Here is a 20,624-nt window from a genome sequence, read left to right on the forward strand (position 1 = left end):
TAGAGTATTTACAGGTTTGGTGGTCCATAATTGGTTAATAATGAAAATTAAAATTTTAGGGAAAATATCTTTTGAGAGCTTATCCTATATGTAATGTAAAAAAAATATTGACAAATTTCTACTGATGTAATTTTAGCATTTTTACAGGCTTGAATCAGGAGTACTCAGTACTGAAAGTGGCACCTGATTCATTTGGTGCAGAATCAATAACACGTGTTTGATGCACATGTATGTAAACAAAGTGCCGCGGGTCATATGGTGTTCTCCACGCATAAGCTTGCACCAAGGTTAGATGTGCATGAAGAATTATAGGTGTCATTATCAGCACCCATAAATTTTAAGTTATTGAATTTTGCATATGATAGTGTTTCCATATGTTTACCATTGGAGTGGAATTAGTACCGTGAGTCCTACAGCAGCATTATCATCAATAACTAAAGACAAATATTATTGATAGATTAAGATGAAAATGGACTGCTTAACCGTATTCGGTGTTTCTGATGAAGATTCGATTTTTTACTACATATAAGTAATGTATAATGACCAATATGATGAAGTTGTGTAATATGTAGACTAGATGTTATACCGATTGACAGCGGATGCTAACATTGATGGGGATTTTGTTGGACTTGTCTATGAATATTTGCGTCAAAACTGAGTGTAAAAAGAGAATTAAACCATGATATGCACTTAAATTTATACACTTATTTAATTGGGACGACCATGTTGAACGAATACCAGCAGGTCATTTTAGTATAATAGCATATATAATTTACCACGAAGGAGGAAGAGAAGATCATGTGCGATTTGTCGGCCCACTACAGTCAAGTACCGGATGTCAAATTGATGTTGATGCAATGTGAACCTAGTTTCGTTTTGTTACAATCTTCAATTCTGGTTGTTTCCTCGTAGTATGTGCTAACAATAACTATTATTTGTATTCCAAGGTTTTCAAGCTTTCTGGAGGGGTAAGTAGCCTTGGGCCTTACATATTCCTTACAGTGCAGCACTTTGTCATCAAATTACATTCATACTGATGTGGAATACACTCAGACATAACTTAATGAAATCTATAACATTGTGTCATTTAACACCAAATATTGTTTAATCCTAATGTATCAGTCGAGATGTGTGGCTTTAACTAACTTCAAATCGATGCACACCCATTTCAATGTTGTATTGCCTCGAACACACGGAAACAGACACATGCATACATACACACACACACACTCATATATATATATATATATATATATATATATATATATATATATATATATATATATATATATATATATATGTATGTATGTATATATATACATATAAATACATATATATATATATATATATATATATATATATATATATATATATATATATATATATATATATATATATATATATACATATAACTCCTTATGTAATTTTTGTAATTTTTATTCAAGGTCATTGGCTGTACAGGATATATTTTGTGATATTTCGTCTAATTAACCTAAGGATAAAACGGAAACTGTTTGGAATCAATAAATCTATGCTTTCGTATGTGTTGACAATTATTAATAATAGTCTTAATAATAAGATTTAATGGCGTCGTTGGTTGAGTTTCTCAATGACTGATTGGGTTGGTTGTTTCTGCAAAAATTAGGTAACTTCCCAATGGCTTGGCTGGATCACTTGAATGGGCAAAGTCGAAGGAAAGCGAGTTAGAATGTCCGTCATGTGGAGTCTTTAGCGCAATAAAGACTCAGTAGGCGGAGAATATATAAAAAAAATTGAAAATCAATTTCATTCAGATTTTGAAGTCATTCTTCCTTCTGTGCTTCTGTTGTAAGTCTGCAGGCGTGTTTTATATTGTACTTATATATTATTCGACAGCAAACCTATTTGTTGTGACTTTTCAGTGGAAATAGAAGATGCTCAATTTGAACAAGACTATTTTTCTAGAACTCTGAACTTATTTCGAAGGAATTCTGGCCAAAGCCATCTTGATATCATCACCGTTTTTGGAATACCATTACGTTTCCGGTTTTGAAATTGTTAAGGAACCTTAAATTCATTTATGATTTCATAGACATTTGTTAGGATTAGTTTAGATTCACTTCATAATACTATATGTCCCTCTCGCATTTTTATTGATGGCTTTGATAATTAAGATAATAAAGAATGTTGGGGGCGGGAACGGAGCGAGAGGGAAGGATTGTGTTAAATAGCTTCAATGTACCAAGTGAATATTTAACATAGACGCCATGTCAGGTCATATATTTTAACAGTGTAGTTGCTTGAGGTGACGGTATGTGTTTGATAACATACTTTGCAAAATGAGGAATTTGTCTGTCAATGTGTGAGAATGTGTAACAGAGACAGACAGACCAAGTTAAAATGCAGATCCAAAAGAGTAGATGTCACTTTAGATCCACGGAGGGCAGTTGCTGGCCCTGTGTTAAATAGGGTCAGAATATTTGAGAGCCGAATGGCAATGTAACAAATACGCCATGTTTGCTTGTATGTGGTGTGATGACATACGTTTAAAATGAGGTAGATATTTGTCTGTATGTCAATGTGTGTGAGGTCTGTTCATGCGAGTCACTGTGTGAATCACAGAGAGAGGGTTAAAACATGAAAAGACACAAATGAAGGCAAGGTTTCAAAATCAACATTTATTAAAAGTTAAAAGCCCGCTCAGTTTAAATGAAGAGGAAGGATTAGGGCTTGTTCCTTCCATATTCATGTACAAAATATTAAATATCAACATACAGGTAGTGTTTAAAAGTTAGATTAGATTTTTATTGATCATGAAGGGCAGTATCATTGTGCCATCGAGATAAAGTACACTTCGCTGTTAAGGGAAATAGGTAACTATAATGTTCACAAAACCATTTATATTTTTTTCATCATTTTAACTATAGGAAAGACAGGCTGAGGGAACGGGAGGGATATTGTTCAAGGCACACACTAAAGAATTGATACACACGTGACAGACGTTAAATTTACAACATCATCACCACTCCCCCAAGAAATAAACCAGTCACTTTAGATCTTAGTCGATTCCCTATGTTTCTCACATGTTTGTTCTATTTAGAATTAAAAGCGAATTTGTCTGCACATCCAACCGAAATGATGTTATAATCATTTATCTTTCTATTCGAAATAAAATTGATCTCACTAAAATCCGTAGTATCAGATGATGACACTTGAAAGTTAAGTGGAAAACATAAAGTTCCTTAGGTAAGGCCAATAAATACTTCCCTTTATTTTATATATATATATATATATATATATATATATATATATATATATATATATATATATATATATATATATATATATATATATATATATATATATATCAAGGCAATGGTGCACACGGTCCAACTTCGCTGAAACAATTCATTTTGGGGGAAATAGCACATGGCCGTATAAGTCAAGACCGACAATGCAATCGCTTTAATTACACTCTAAAAGACAGTCTAAACTGGCAGAGGCCTCGGACCGCCGAATTTGGAATTAACAGCGCACGACCGAACCCGCTTGCGTGTCGTCACCCGCAAAGCGTTCGTTGCTCTTGAAAATAAAAGATGGTGGCACCCGGGAACGTCGCCACAAGTCAGCGTTTTCTGTTACTACTATTGAAATTTTTCGAAATTATACTTCTAATGTTCCGTCTGTCAGCGACTATGCAAAGCCATCTCAGTGCCTACCATTTTCTGTGTCGAAGGACTACCATTACTTTATCCTCCTAATTTCAAAAGTACTGTTAATATCTCCACTATAACCCTATAGAATAAATCGTGTCCAACAGGCTACAGGCGATTTCAATCCTTTCTAAATAAAACCAACAACCCAAATGGCTACATTAACCTTTATAATCTTTCTTATAAATAAAGAAAAATCTATATTTTCATCTTTAAGGTCCTTACCTTGCTATTTCAATCAAAACTACCACCTAATGCACAGAGGCTATGATGAAAAAGCACAAAAAGAAATTGTCACTTATCATTACAAATACATTCCCTGTCTCCCCTTATTGCCCTAGGATCTCACTTATACAATATTCTTTACCCCTTCTATAAAATCTCTGCCCAAACCAAACTGACACCCACACCTTTAGATGCAAAAGAAGCAGTATAAAATACAATGTAAGTCTCTTATTAACAAAACCACATTTATTATCTCCCGTTGGACACTATAGTTCTAGTTTAAAGTCACAATATCTATTGCCATATATAATGTACCTACTCTCACCTACTCGCCTATTTTGAAACAAAACTACCATCCCATCTATCCAAGGTATGATTTTAAAGACGGGATTAAAGTAAACATTATTAAGCCACCCTACCTTCCGAAAACCTCGAATAAGTACAGTAAAAAGAATCTAGCCTCGTCTATAACGCTGTTAGTTATCTCCTATATCATAATGAATAAGTACTGTTTGACATTTCACTATGCATCCTAGGGAAATATCTTATTTGTTAATTTGTATTCAATGTGCTGTTTTTCGCTTTTTACTGTTACTTAGTGTTAGCTACCGAGGCGTACCAGAAAATTAGGGACCCATTCTAGGATATGAATTTTTTAAAATTATGTCAGAAACTTCAATTTGCTTTTGAAATTCAGATCCACTTTGTCGGTTTTCACTCTTTTCTGTCACTCAGTTCAAGATTCGTAACAACAGATGTCACAGTACTCTGCTAGTCTCAGATTTTGTGTGTTCCATATCTTAAATATGTTACAATTTTGCTAGAGTAATATAAGGTTAAACATTAATTCATCAAATATAATACAGATTTAAGAAAAAGCCTTTCAATGTGCTAAATACACATACCGATTTTTCTGGACCCACCACCGTCACCATACCTGTAACCGCTAAAATGTTTAATAAAACAATTAGACACAGAATTTTACGACACAAATGTAATGTGTTAAATTTGCTTTGGTTTGCTGATATTTAATAACGTGCGTGTATGGTGTGTGAGTAACTGATGCAAAGAGAGAACGAGATATAGTCATTAGTATTATTATTATTCTTTCAGTGTGTATTTGCCAAACGTGACATGGAAATTTCACAAAGTACTGAAACATGTGTGATAACTTAAAGTCTTTGTTTCATTAATTCAGTCCGTAATATATCTCAAGAGCATTTCTTTTTGCAAACAGACTGTTGGTTAAATTATATCCTAACATAACAAGAAAAGACGTCTTGCTCGGCTGCTGTGTTTAAAAAATGAAGAGCGAAATATCATCCTAAAAAATAAATTTATCCAGTGAAATCGCATTATTCTGCATGACTTATTTTCAATTTTGTTTTAGAAGCATGCATTAGTTGTTTAATATACCGAGTGAAAAATAATAAACATACGCTAGTCACTTTTTAAGATTGAAACTCAGTCTGACTATCCAAATTTTAGAATTAAGCTAAAGATTTTTTTTGTTCAGGAAGCTTTGAGTATGCGTTTTGTTTCTTTCTACCATTAATTACTCAATATATCAGATTATTATTATTATTATTATTATTATTATTATTATTATTGTTGTTGTTGTTGTTGTTGTTGTTTTTGTTCTTGTTGTAATTAGCATTATTATTTCATGATGAGAAACAAATCTGAAAGCATTTGTGTCTTAGAGACGAATAGTACCAACATGTTACAAATTTAAATAGTTTTATGGCAAACTAAACAGCGTGAATTTGTAAACCTTCATAGATAAAACTATAGGAGTTAACACAGACGTTTGAAATGCATGTGTGTGTGTGTGTGTGTGTCTGCGAGAGAGTTTATAGTATTTCCCTATGAAGGTTCAATAATTTTCCTCCGAAAACATTCAGATGTCTTGGAAAAATGCACCTGTTTCTGGTAACAGATCTCACGAGTTTGAATTACAACCAAACGTTATAAACGTTATACTTTTCTAAACCATACGTCTGGAATTCTTGAAAAGTATTACATATTAACACTCCTTGTTTTTTTCTTCTTCTTCCTTCAATACGTTAGCGTTATTGTTATTGGTCATTAATCTAGAGATAGTTTTCGTAATATTAATAACATTCATGCGCGGAAAACACATTTAATTTTCGCAATGGCTTACTTGCAAATGCCAACAGTTCGAAGTTAAGAAGGAAACATTATGTTTCTACCCAATTAAATCACTTATAATTAATGAGAAAGTGTTTTGATTTGGAGAGATTTCGATGCTTGAAGATTAACCCCCCAGAAAGATGAATTTGCAACACGTTTGTTTCTAAGTACACGTTCTGGTCTCCTGGTGGTTCCATTTTGTCAAGCTGGCATTTTTTTCTCAGACATCACATATCTAAGGAATTCTAAGGAATGTTTTTGTTGTAAACGGATTTACTTCGGATTATGTACGATGTGGGGGTGTAACCCACTGGATGTTCGTTCTGGCTTTCTTAAAGAAACCTTTAATCATAATTTTTATATCATAATTTCAATAGCTTGATAGACACAATGCACTTCGTCGGTTAATCATATATTGTAAGACAGTAACTTGATAGGAACGGGTACATCGTCAGTTAATCGTGGTGAGACAGGAAAAGTCATTTTCAGTTGCGAAACTTAAATTATTCAGTAAAATGTTCAATGGCATGTCAGATTTCATCATTCGTTTGTTACAGACTAATATATTTCTTATATTTAGAATTATATTCATGGCAAGAAAGAAGGACGAATAAAGCATTGTTTAGATAATGACATATAAGGCAATTATATGTAAACAAAACACCTCCAATTAAAATGAATTACAACAGTTTGTTCATACCATAGTGTACTATTGTAAACCCAATGAATACCTTTTGGTCATAAAGGTTTCCGTCTTACGATTGCGAAATCGGCAAAGGTATTAGTACCAGCACTTGTATAAGGCTACGGAAAACTGACAGGCTATCTGACATATAAATAATTACAGGCTAGTTGACATCATAGATACAATAATAGACTACCTGACATAGAAAACCTGACAGGCTATATGTCATCATAGATAAACTGACAGGCTACTTGTCATCAGATATAAAGTGATAGACTGCCTGTCATAAAGAAAAACTGAATATTACATTACATCTTAGAACGACTGAACGACTGACAGGCTACCTGACATCAAAGAAAAACTTAAAACATGATGTCATCATTAATCCATTTTTCCCTATCCTCTGTGAAATTACAGGTTTATTAAGAGTCTATTGTTAAACTTAAATTGTTTTTTTTTTCTTTCTTCAGATTTAACCAAAAGGGAGTTATATAATGGCTGATAAACATTACTACGAACACCTCATGGAGTTACTGGAAACAAATGAAGAGTTGAAGAAAACAAGCAAAGGTGTATACAATGTATCATGTTCTGTCTATTTATTTATGAATCTATTGTTTTTAGATATTGTCAGCAATATCCGTTTTTAATCCACTTATAAGAATTCTTCAGTTTCTATCTGACTCCATCATCATACCTACCATCTATTACGCTTTTATTTTAATGATTACGCTGTTTCTGCACGAAATTACATTTCTGCAGGCCTGCATATGGATTACGCTTTCTTGCTACATTAAAAAATAATATTAAAATAAAGCCATACAAAGTCGGTTATGTAATTGCATTATCATCTCTTTAATTCTACTAAGTAAAGTTGAAAATATTCTTTAAAAGGTGAGTGCTGCATAATAATATTGCAAGAGTGCTTTCCTTGTTTGTTATTTCTGGCAACTGCACATGTCCCATTTCAAAGAAAACAAAAGGGTTTCTTTAAACGTGAACTTGCCTGATCGATTGATTTTTTTGTGAATGGCATATGACGGGAAATGTTCGCGCAGATTAATTATTACAAACTTTAAGAGCAATCAACACCATTTTACAAACTTTAAAAGACGAATACGAGAGTAATGTAATACATGACTCTCAGAACTTGAACATGCGCATTGCAGAATTCCACTTCACGATCTATCAGCGAAAGGTACACATGCAAACAAGTTGAAGTGAGTGCTAAATATAAAAAATACTTTAGTATATATTTTATTCTGGTTCTAATGTGTATGGATTTTGCCCTTTGCGAGAAGAATTTGGAACAGCGTCAGAACCAGGTTGGTTGTCATTATAGTTTAGTTAGTTGTCAAAATAAACCTTTTTCCAAACATGCTGTAATTAGGAATATAATATATAATTACAATTCGTACGCCCTATTTACGCTTTTGCCTCGAGTAATAGCACTTATTACGCTTATACTTTTTGGGAGGGTGGCATGTATCAATCATTGTTTACTTAATGCCTGTGAATTGGACGTTTTTCAAGATTATTAATTGAGTAAAGTTCGTGAGGCAAAGTATGTCATAAAATGTGTAGACACATGATTTGAGAGTAAATATATATATTTAGGACTCATGGTATCAATTCAGTTCCCATAGTAAACCTATGCAAACCCTATAGTATTGAAAACGCAATAACTTAGACGTTCTGAGTGGTCATGATCAAACGTATATTTGTCAGTATAGACACATCCTTGATGGCAGTGTACAAACATTATATTAATAAAACAATGTCTCTGTTTCTTCAGTTGCATCTAACAGGATTATTATTACTAAACTCTTCATTTCGTTATTAACAAATCCTGGCCAGCCAAACTCATATATACTCTGTATTATCTTTACTCATTTTTAGACGGGTTAGCATTCTTCAATATCGTTATTACCACGAATTCCATATTTTATATACTAGAAGCGCTATCTAGTGATGTATAAGCAGTTCGTATACTATATTAGTCAATTAATAATCATTATCTTGGTCATCGAATATGACATATTTCGTCATTTATTTATTTTCGCTAATTATAAAAACTTTATGCATTTAGTATATTACCATGCCACATCGCGGAAAACATCTGTCCAGTGACGAAATCAAGGAAATTATGGCTTCGAATGTTAACGTGAACGTGAGTGAAATCGCTAGAACGTACAAAATTAGTACCAACATAATCTACAAAATGTGGCAAGAAGCAGTGGCAACTAATTTAACAGCAACAGTGACAGCGCCACAATCAAACGCGATGCTGGCGCGGCAGTCTCCACCGCATCACAGTGACGCTATCCATATGGAGTTGTTTGAAATTGTTTGTGGATCATAAAATCGCGTTGAAAAGGAAAACCCGGCTGGAACACGAAAATCTTGCGAATACAATTATACGTACGCTGCAGCAAGATTAAAACTATTAAATCAAATCGTCCAAAGCTAACACATGCACAGTTGTTCATTAAAGAGCTACAATGATAATTTTCATATTGACAAACATATTACATTTTAACAAAATTGATGGTGAAATTAATGTAGATCACACCATAATGAGCCTAACTGTGGAACATCCAATTAAGTATCAGGAGGAACAAAGTAAGCTTTTAATCCAAGGCAATCAATACAATAAAATCAAAATAAAACAAATACCACTAGATTCATCGATGAATCACATTTTGCATGAGTGACAATTTACCAATGATGAGCGTTAATAACAAATGAATAGCCCCACACAGTTAAATTATGTTTCAAAACTTAAATTCGAATTACTGCTGGGAGAAACGAATCAAGATTATCGTACAACAATGACGTAAGACGAGTGGAACTCAGAAATACAATGAGCTGAAAAAGAAATTGGTTAAAACGTTAGTGAACAATGTCATATTATAATGCCATAAGTGATACTATATTAGAAACTGAGCGTGTTACTAACACGTTTGGTCTCATCATACTTGGACCTCGTGAAAGACTCCTTATTACAAACATAATTATTTTTTTTATTAACAAAGCATTTTAGATAAATAATCGATATATAGTATTAAAACCAACATGGTGAACACATTACTGTCTTTTAATCATTCTGATTTAAGAAACATTAATGTCAAAAAATTAAAATCTAATTATCATCTAAAATATAATCTGTTTCAGGACCAGCTTGATAATTTAGTTTTGATCGTTAATAAGTATGGTATGGTTTAGCTATATGGTAACTAAACAAAGGATGATGAAAGTGGTGAAACAGCAGTTGCCGTACCAGAAGCAAGGTTGGTTGAGATAGTAACAAGTAGGAATATTTGTCTAACAACACCCTGGAGGTACTTATATTGTGGATGTTGGTGATCGAGTGTTTAACGTTCCGTTGAATAAACCGTGGCCGTCAAATTGTTTAGATGTTGGTGTTGATGTTGTATTCTCCAATGAGATCAGCCGCGCTTGACCGTTATGGACACAAACGTGTGAGATTCTTTTATCACACCGATGAGGGTTCAATTTATTGATGTTTCGGCTGCGCAAATAACGAGCTGTTGTTTGTAAAACTAAAATTGGAAAAGTTTATCCTCGTGAAGGCACTTGTGCAAGAACAGGTAAAAGTCCTATTGATGTGGGTGTTAAAATAAACGATTGTGACATTTTATTATTGTAATTTGTTTTTAGTTAACCAAAGATACTAGTATAGTTTTTAAAAAAGTATAAAATAAAGCTGCTGTTTTGTAAAATAAACCTCTGAAAATTGAAAAAAAAAATATTTTCAGATTTTGATTTAGAAAATCCTGATCGAGGTTTCATAAAAATGTTTCTAACTCTTATTGTTATTTTCATAAAGAAGGGTTCTAAGCGACTATTAAAAAGTGCGCCTGGACAGCCAATACTGTATACTGCTATCCTGGCAAGGAGGTAATGACAAAAGTTCCCTAAGAATTTTAATTTCAATTAGTCGATACTAAAGTTTGGTTGCGTACAAGAAATTTCAATTATCTAGCAATTATTGTTAGTTGTATGGGCCAGGGAATGTCATCACATGTATATGTAAGATTTATTGTTTAGATTGATTTATCACATACAGCTAAGAGTTAATGAAGAGATGTCAAACCTTAATGGTGATAATAAATTTGAATATTCTAGCTGGATTTAAGTAGCTGCTTCATCTATTGAGGTTTGCGAGGGATTGAGAAACGTTTTCGTTTTTTAGGTTTGATCTGAAAGAGAAGAGTGTGCTCATATAGACATGTACGAGCATTCCAATGAGCACCATATTTGCGGGAACAACAATGTCATAGCCCATCTATCGCAGACAAGTCAAAATCATTGTTAAGCTAGTAACCTAACTGTTATGCGAAATAAAGAACAACTACAAATGAGACGATTTTTCTCATTCTTGTAAGGCTTTCAGGTTCAGATTTGTATAATGCAAGTTACTATTTCATCTATTTGACATAAATAGTATTTATGTCATCTACCCACGAGATCCTGTGTGCAACTCATTATTATTCAGAAAAACAGAACAGCATTGCATTATGCAAAATGTGAGGCTGATGCTATTTCCTATGCTCCCTGTGCTGCTTCATCCATTCATATCCATGTGCAAAGAATATACAATGATAAAATAAAGCCCAGATAGTAGATGAAACAAATTAAGACTTGTATTTTTATGTCCTCTAATTATTGCAGATTGGTAACGTTTGGCTAAAAGGAAAATTCGTTTACTGCTCTGTTTCATAAAAAATGTAAGCAAAAGCCCCCATTCAGAAGTAGCCTCCGTTCATTGTTGAAATTTACACCTTGCATTTTCTGTCCTTGTTTAATTAAATTTCGTATGTCTATTTGTGAAAAGGTAAGGTCCGTTATTATTCTTCTGTTTGTTATTATTCTTATGTTAGTTATTATTCTTATGTTTGTTCTCATTCATGTTTAAATCTGAATAAATTGTAATTGTTCTTTTTGTCACTCATCTCTTACATTATTTTATTATTAATTCCATCCTTCGTTCAGTCATTAATTTCTCATTTTCTTCTTGCATCCTTTGTTCAGTCATTTTTTAATTGTTGTAAATTTTATTTACCCACTTACCTATTACACACACACACACACACACACACACACACACATGTATAATTATTATTTAGAAGAAGGAAATATTCATAGAATTATTTAAAGTAACTTGGTTATAATTAGTTGATTCAGCTGTTGTAGAGAAATTATTAAAGATTTTCAGAATGTTTGTCCATTTGTCAAAAAAATCTTAGTACAGTAATATCACAAACGCAAGTAATTAATGTTTGCTGGTAAATATCAACGCATAGGATTTCCTTCTTAACATCCTCTGGATTATTTCAATATTTCGATATTCTAGTCTTAAGCTTAAAATAAATATAGGTCGATAGGAAGGTGACGTGTCCTCAAAGCATTTGTTATAAATTTTGTTCTAGAACGAGTTTAGTGTATGTTGATAACAAATATTATGCATTTTTATTTCTTTTTGAAAGTTACCAAGATGTTAGAGAGAAATAAAATAAGATAATTTTCGGTGTGTATGTACGTTATTTAATAGTTTGTTTAATATGTTTGCTGGCGATTTGTTTCTATCACCATTTCCAGACAATAAAATCGCAGAGAATTGCTCGTTTGTTAGAATGAAAACAGTTCAGCAAAAAAACTCGAAATTATATCAGATCATCAATGACATATGGTACAATCAAATCGATACTGAACAGGGTGCCCATTCAGAAGGAGCATGAGTACACACATGCATTTTTGACATTAAATAATTAAGTTACTGTTGTAATTTGCTGATGGTTGCAGATATCGTAAGTAGTTACACATCCATCAAAATTTGGAAAATTAGTATTAGTTCCTGAAAATCAATAATTTTGTAACATACATTCAATATTTTTGTACTCAGGGCTTGGCAGCTATGTATTCATGCCATCCACCTCACCTGATAGTTGGTGACCTAGGAGACATTTTGTTATTATAGTGTATTTCAAAATGTAATTATTGTGCAGATATGTCACACAGTATGGAACTTGTTAACACATTTACTACGCAAATTAATTACTGTTTCTTGTCCAGTTGTGAAACCTAATTCAAGGCCTAAATGATATATTTATGGCATTTTTGACAATCTCTGTTCATGGTATAAAAGGGTAGATGTGTTCTCATGTATTAAGTATAAAGACTTGAATTTGCGTCGTCTGTACTTTTAATGTTACTATCAGATAATTGCTTTCGAAGAATACATTTTTTGTAAACAAAATGATTTCAGGAATATTCAAGCAGATGGCATGGGCAGCTGGCAGTGCTGCAGTTGGGGGCGTTGTAGGGGGGCCACCAGGTGCCCTCGTTGGTGGTATTGCTGGTATGTAATCTAGAATCTTCGAGACAGATACAAGCTTATAGACAAAATATAGTAAACTGTATGTTTTATTTTTAATTTAGTATGTATCATGGTCATCTCAACATTAAAGAAATTAGATATAATTTCCATGTCAACTTTAGTTAGATATCATGGTCATGTCATCTTTAAATATATATCGTGGTCATGTCAGCGATAATTAGATGTCATGATTATATCAGCTTTAATTAGATATCATTGTCTTGTCATCTTTAATTGGATATCATGGTCGTGACATCTTTGAGTAGATTTAGATAACATGGTCCTGACAGTTTTAATTAGATATCATGGTCATGTAAGCTTTACTTCGATTATATAGCATGGTTGTGTCATCTTTAATTGGATATTATAATCATGTCAGCATTAGATATATTATATATCATGGTCATCTTAGATTTATTGAGATATCACGGTCATGTCGGCTTTAATTAGATATCATGGTCATGTCAGCTTTAACGAGATTAGATATGATGGTCACGTAAACTTGTTTAGTGAAGTTAGGCCATTTTTAGCAGGATTGTATATATGGTGGTTGGATATACCGGGGTTGTTGATGGACCATCTTTAGTCTGTGGTTGATAACTGGAGTTCGGATGTTAGTTATTGCTGGGCCTCGCTTAGATGTTAGTTGATCTCAGGAACTGAACTGGAATTGACTTGGGCTGTTGGTGGACCATCTTCAGCCAGTGTTTGATCACTTGAGTTGGCATGTTATTTATTGCTGGCTGCCCTTAGACCGGGGTTGTACGTCCCTTGGCCCATGGGTCGGATCCGGTTAGCCAACGTGTTCTATCCGGCCCTCATGACAAACCAAAATGTCACCTAAATCTGGCCTGTGAACAGTATTTATATTAAAACATTAGTGTTAGCGGCTCTCGTGTGGTCTTAAAAAATGCCATCTGTCTCATGGCCGAAAAAAGTTGTGCATCATCATCATCATCATCAGTCTCATGACCTATTGTCGTCGTTGAGGCACTGTGCTGCTGAACATCTAACCAGTTCAATCCACTTGTCTCGATCATGTGCCAATGCCTGTGTCTCCGCAAAACTTTTCCTGGTCCATTCTGTGATGTTGTCAGTCCACTTTTTTCTCTGTCAACCTCTCCTTCTGCCACCCTGGACGCTGCCCTGTAGGACTGTTGTGGATAGAATGTTGGCTCTAGTGACATGGCCATACCATTTCAGCTTTCTCTTTTTGACGGTGGTGAGGAGGTCCTCATATTGGCCTACTTCGCGCCTGATGGTATTACGCACTTCTTCATTTGTGATGTGGTCCATGTAAGAGATGCCAAGGATGGTTCTGTAGCATCTCATTTCAAGTGACTGGATTCTTCGATGTAATTCTGCTGTCAGGGTCCATGCCTCACATGAGTACAAAAAGACTGAGATGACTAGAGCTCGCAATAGTCTGATTTTAGTTTTCAGACAGATATTCTTGTCTCTCCAGATGGGTCTTAGCTTTGACAAAGCTGCCATTGTTTGTGCTGCTCTTGACAAAATTTCTTCTCTTGATCCCTTTTCAGTGATTATGGAACCAAGATAGTTGAACTGGCTCACTGTTTCCAATTCATGTCCTCTGACTTTAATCTTGGCTGAGATTTGTTTGCCACTATTTGTCATCAGTTTCTTTTTCTCAGCGCTTATCTCCATGTCAAATCTGGAAGATGTTTCATCCAGGTTCTTCACTAAGGTCTCTAGCTCGTCGTCACTGCCTGCCAGCCCATCAATGTCGTCTGCAAAGCGGAGGTTGGTGATGTTACGCCCTCCAATGCTGACTGTCCCACAGTGATTTTCCAGGGTTTCGCTCATGATGCACTCTAAGTATATGTTGAAAAGCGTGGGTGACAGGAGATCCCCTTGACGCACTCCCACTGTTGTCTGGAACCAGTCCCCAACAGCACCTTGGGCAATTACTGCACTGGTAGCCTTGGCGTACAGCTGTTTGATGGTATTGGCTAACTTTTGTCCCATGTTATACTTCTTCATTGTGGCCCATAATGCCTCATGCCACACTCTGTCAAAGGCCTTTTTGAAATCTATGAACACATGATAGATGTCTTGTTGGTGTTGCGAGTACTTTTCACACAGAACCCTGAGATTGAATATTTGTTCTGTTGTGCTTCTTCCACTCCGGAACCCGGCCTGTTCTTCAGCGATTATTTCTTCTGCTTGTGGTTTCAGTCTGTTAAAGATGATCTTCAGCATTACCTTACTAGCATGGCTGATCAAACTTATAGTTCTGTAATTTTGGCACAGCTGGATATTGCCTTTCTTGGGAAGTGTTATAATCAGTGACTAGGTCCATTCTGTTGGCTATTCACCTGTCTGCCAGATCTTGTTGCTGATTTTTGTTAGTAGCTCTTTCACTGGTTCTCCCTCATTCTTGATAAGTTCAGCTGGGATGTTGTCTACTCCAGCTGACTTCCCATTCTTCAGTGCTCTTATTGCTGACTCCACCTCGTCTTTGAGAATGGGGGAGTCATCATCATTTGTGGAGTTTGGAACTTCAAAGCACCTCTGGGTCTTCTGTGGACTGATGGTTGTAGAGTTCTTTGCAATACTCAGTCCATCTTTCTGCAATGTCACTCGCTTCTGTGAGGCATTTTCCATTTCTGTCTTGAATGGTACTGACTCTTGGTTGTTTCTGTCTGGTGAGGTCTTTCACAATTTGGAATGCCTCTTTGCTGTTATTCTTCATCAGACTGTTCCCCATTTCTGTGCACTTTTGTCCAAATCAATTTTCTTTTGCTTTGTTCAAGTTGTTTCTGATATTCTTGTTTATTTCTCGGTACTTCAATGCCCCTGTTGTGTGTCTGGTGTTTTTTAGTTCTCTTCGGGCATCACACATCTTCAGAATCTCTTCTGTAACCCAGGGTTTTTTCTTCGGTCAATGGAGGCCAATGATGTCCTTGGCAGTTGCTGTCATGACTGTGTTGAAAGTGTCTGTCATCTCATTGACATCACCACCCATCACAAGAAGTGGAGCAAATTTTCCTCCAATTGTGGCTTGGAATGACTTGCAGATGTTAGGGTCCTTCAGTTGTTCAAGGTTGAATTTGAGCCTGATGTTCTTTGGCGTGTTAATTTTCTTCAGCCTCACTCGGAAGTTCATAATCACGAGGTCTTGATCACTCCCAACATCAGCACCTGGGAATGTCCTTGTTTTTGCTCTAGTGATGCCAGATTGGTAACGGTTTTGAACCAGTATGTAGTCGATCTGGTTGTGATGGGTTCCATTTGGTGAGTGCCATGTCCAGCATCGTGAAGCTTTATGTTGTCCCAGGGTGTTGGCTAGTACCAAGTTGTTGTAGCTTGCGAACTCGAGCAGCCGTCTCCCTCTTTCATTGGTAAGCTCATTGCAAGAAGGTCCACAATGTACTTCCCAGTGTTTTAGAGCATCTTTGCCAACTTTGGCATTCCAGTCTGCTTTGACAATGAGCATATCTTTCTTACTGACCATGTTTAGAATACCCTGTAGTTTGTTGTAAAGCTCCTCTATTACTTCATCATGATGATCGGTAGTTGGAGCATAGACTTGGATAATTGTGATGTTGAAGGGAGATGCTTTCAATAGAATGGAAATGATTCTGCTAGATATTGGGCAGCATTCAAGCAAAGATCCCTTGATGGCTTTGTTTACAAGGAAGCCTTCTCCATTTATGGACTTGTCACACTCTCCATTGTAGTATAATATATGCCCATCTTCAGTTTGGTGTTCTCCTAGGGATTTCCATGTAACTTCACAGAGTCCCAAATATGCCATGTGTAGCTTCTCTCTGTAGCGGGTATATGTTAGGCTTTTGGTAGGCCATCCTCAGTAAGTGTTTGATTACTTTAACTGCATATAGCCAGTGGTTTATCCCATGGGTTTCCATATGGTTTGGGTTATTGATGGACCATTTCAAAAGACTGATGTCTACCGACACTGAATGATAAATTCACAGGAGCAATAGTTTTAATTTCAGGTGGATGGCCAATACAGATGCTCAGATAGTTTTGTGACCCTTTGACATGGAAATAGAATGAAGGATAAATGAAAAATGAATAATAAATTAAAGTGACAATAACTATGAAAGCACATGGAATAAATGCAGTATAACTTGTATGCACTAGATTTAAAACATTGCATCTTGTGAACATTAAAAGCTGAAATGTCAACTATAAACAAGAAATCATAACCAATATATGACAAACGAAACACAAAATAGCATCCATATTATAATGAATATATAAATTAGCCTTTACAATACCATGCTTTTCTGTAATTGTTTCCGATTGTACATTTGCTTAAAATTACATCTAATTCAGTGTCAGGTTTACTAGATTAAAGTATTTAAAAAAATGCTGATTGATGTACACTCGACAAGAGCACCTGTTTGATCAGACCGACTCGCTTGCTGCATATTTTCATTTTTTCCTACATAATGACTTCTTTGTTTAATTGACTTTCTTGTCTAAATTTGTTTCATCATTACAGTATAAGACATGTAAAGTGGTTACAGATAAATAAAGTGTGTGCATACCTACCATGTGACTATTGCGAATGTACGTAGATAAAGGCCATTGATTACAAGTACAACTGATTAGAGAATACCCTAAATATAAGAACATTCATTAAAGAACTGTCTTATAAGGGGCTGGTATGGTCATATATCTAATTTTTTTGAGGTGGTATTAAAGTTATATAATGTACTCTTTTGGGTAAGATAATGGCAATCGGTATTCTTCACGTCTTCAACTGGCATCGGTATAATAAGGACATTTTGTACATAAGATCTCTCTGAGTAGTGAATGTAGTATCGGGATGAGAGAAAGAGAGTTTATCATTTTCATAGCCAAGATTTTGTGTCAGGGTGTGCAAATGTGCCATGTGACAGTTGTGGAGGTGCAGTGATAAAGGCCATTGGTTGCAAATACAAATTATTACAGCATACATTTATTGTAGGGCAGTTCTTTAAAACACTGATATATGCATGTATTTAATTTTGTTGGGCGGAATCAAGTTATATAAAGTATTTTATTTTAAGAGATAATAGTTACATAGCGGTATAATCTATGATATAAATAAGGGGAAAACTGAATTATAGGTCTTTTTAGTAGCGAATGTGCGTTAGTATCCGAACGAATGAGAGTCAGAGAATGCACTAGGGTGTGATTTGTTTCTTAATATAGGACAGGGCATGAATTGCAGTTTTAAACGAAAAGATTTAGTGGCAGGTCATTGCAGTTGACACAAAATAGAAACTACAGATTACATTTAAGTAAAACCAAGGAGAAAAGGGAATACAGAGAGAAAGATGAAAGAATCTTGGTGAGATGTACAGATGCATCATCGGGAAATTACGATGTGAACATGAAGATTAAGCGGGAATTCTACACTTTTTAAACAGGTCTACATTTAAGGTTGTCACTTTGTAATTTACAAATAAACTGTTTTTGCTTCAAGTCACACATTTATTTTGAAAAGAATTACTAGCTACGGGATTTGAAAGAATTTTCATGTTTATCGATGTTATTTCATTCTAGAGAAATAAATCCACTATTCTAAATCATCCATTCATATTCAAGCAGTAACGAAACAAATCTGTACCTGTAATCAGCATGGAAATATATTATTAAGCATTAATGATTGTATGATCTGTGAAATGAAGTGAAACAAATTTCAGCTCCTGACAAGAGAGAAAGATGGAGAGAATGTTGAGGTACATGCGATCTTTATGCTTGATTACCAAATACAGTATGCATAGTTAGACTAAAGTTTCTGACGACTATATTAAAAAGCACTATTATGGAACATTTGGTGTGAGTAGTTACTCACAAAAATGAGTAATACATAAAATTCATGCACGACATATCTATTAAGATAAACCATATAATGCATTCTCTCTTTTCCCACCGACGAATCTGGTAATCTATTGGTCAGAGCATCCGCCTCGAATGCAAGATGTCGTTGGTTCGAACCCCCGGCCGAGTCGTACCAAAAATTTATAAACATGGAACTAACAGCTGCCTCGCTAGGCGCTCAGCATTAAGAGGCTAGTGTTAGGACTGGTTGGCCTGGTGTCAGAATAAGGCGATTGAGTAGTACATCATGCTACGTGTCTACGACATGATGCCCCAGTACTAAAATTGCTATTTACTGCCACGCTGCAGACAGCGTATCGATATGACCGCAACATGGTATAAGACCATAATATCATATACAATACACCTTTGAACAAAATGAACTGTGAGTGATATTTCCCATCCAACTGCATTGACCCTGATCAAACAGTTTATATATGTTTGTGTTGCTTGTCACGGAGTGTACATTAAACATAATATTTAGCTATTGAAATTAAGTTCTTACACACATTATACATACAAGTTAAATATATATTAATCAAGTTCTTTTATATATCATACATACTCTTTAATATATTAATCAAGTTCTTTGTATTTTATATCTATCTAGGATCGTTTGCCGGGTACTTCAAATCAGATGACTACAAGTCAATGGTGGAAGCGCTTGGAAACTTATCTGATGTTGATAGAAAGAAACTGGTGCAGAAAGTTCAGGAGCTGGTTGGAAGCAGCAGCATAGAGGCACTTGATAATTTCATAAGCAATGAAGGACAGAGATTGAAAGAACTTCTGATTGGATTGTTACGGGACTATGCAAAGGCTCATGTGCTATGAGGGAGAAAATTGTAAATTGTCTAAAAGACACAATAATGATTAGATTTACAAGTTCTTCAATATCCATGGCTGATGATGATCATTTATATGCTTTGATAGGTTTTCCAAAACCATGACGAAAAGATATAAGCTTTATGTTGCATATATTTTGCAATCTTTTGTTAGAGTTGACATTGTATTATATATGTATCAAAACAGTTCAAGTATATCTTGTAGTGGATAATATAAAAATAAAGTCATGTTCTTTTAATTGTTGAGAATAATTTTAAAAAATGGTGCAAGTAATGTATTATGGCACAGTGGAAATTTCACAATCGGGCAATGCTTTCATATTCTGGCATTTTAGGCATTGATAACAATTTCATATATGTTCTTTAAATGTTCTTGTCCATATTAATCGACTATCATACATTTTACTGGTCATCTCTTCGTGTAATGCACTTGCGATATCTGTGTTCAATTCCCAATTGTACTCTTCTGATTCTTGCAAAAGGAAAATATTATAAGTTTTCTCCACAATAAAGCACAATCCCTTTTCTAATTGGATCTGATGCATTCATAGCTATTTAAATAACAGAGAATGGCGTGAACCAATGCTGCAGTCTTTTGCTACAAATGTGCCAGGTTAATTGTGCCAATTGTTTGTGCCACCAATGTCATTTTCCTGAAGGGACATGCCTTTTTGGAGCAGCAATATTGAATTTCCTGAAGGGATAGACTTTTTGGGACAGCGATGCCATTGTTCTGAAGGAATATACTTTTTGTAGAAGGT

General features: G+C 34.8%; 1 protein-coding gene across 1 annotated transcript; it reads left to right on the top strand.

The window, feature by feature from the left end:
- The first annotated feature begins 811 nt into the window (after positions 1 to 811).
- Positions 812 to 20,393, top strand: LOC149770758 (uncharacterized). Its single transcript, XM_089949147.1, has 4 exons — positions 812 to 968; positions 7,227 to 7,326; positions 13,046 to 13,138; positions 19,629 to 20,393. Exons 2-4 carry the CDS (start codon positions 7,251 to 7,253, stop codon positions 19,850 to 19,852), a joined length of 393 nt encoding a protein of 130 aa, XP_089805273.1. The 5' UTR covers positions 812 to 968; positions 7,227 to 7,250; the 3' UTR covers positions 19,853 to 20,393.
- Positions 20,394 to 20,624: the final 231 nt, after the last annotated feature.

Source organism: Sinohyriopsis cumingii, unplaced genomic scaffold, assembly GCF_028554795.1.
Source record: "Sinohyriopsis cumingii isolate HCF-2022 unplaced genomic scaffold, ASM2855479v2 utg002411l, whole genome shotgun sequence".
Classification (NCBI taxonomy): domain Eukaryota; kingdom Metazoa; phylum Mollusca; class Bivalvia; order Unionida; family Unionidae; genus Sinohyriopsis; species Sinohyriopsis cumingii.

What these genes read in the sequence shown, in the direction of transcription:
- LOC149770758 (XM_089949147.1), top strand. Translation starts at nt 7,251, where the DNA reads ATGGCTGATAAACATTACTACGAACACCTCATGGAGTTACTGGAAACA. An exon ending in GTTGAAGAAAACAAGCAAAG is followed by an intron (nt 7,327 to 13,045) that starts GTGTATACAATG and finishes AAATGATTTCAG; the next exon opens with GAATATTCAAGCAGATGGCA. An exon ending in CCTCGTTGGTGGTATTGCTG is followed by an intron (nt 13,139 to 19,628) that starts GTATGTAATCTA and finishes ATATCTATCTAG; the next exon opens with GATCGTTTGCCGGGTACTTC.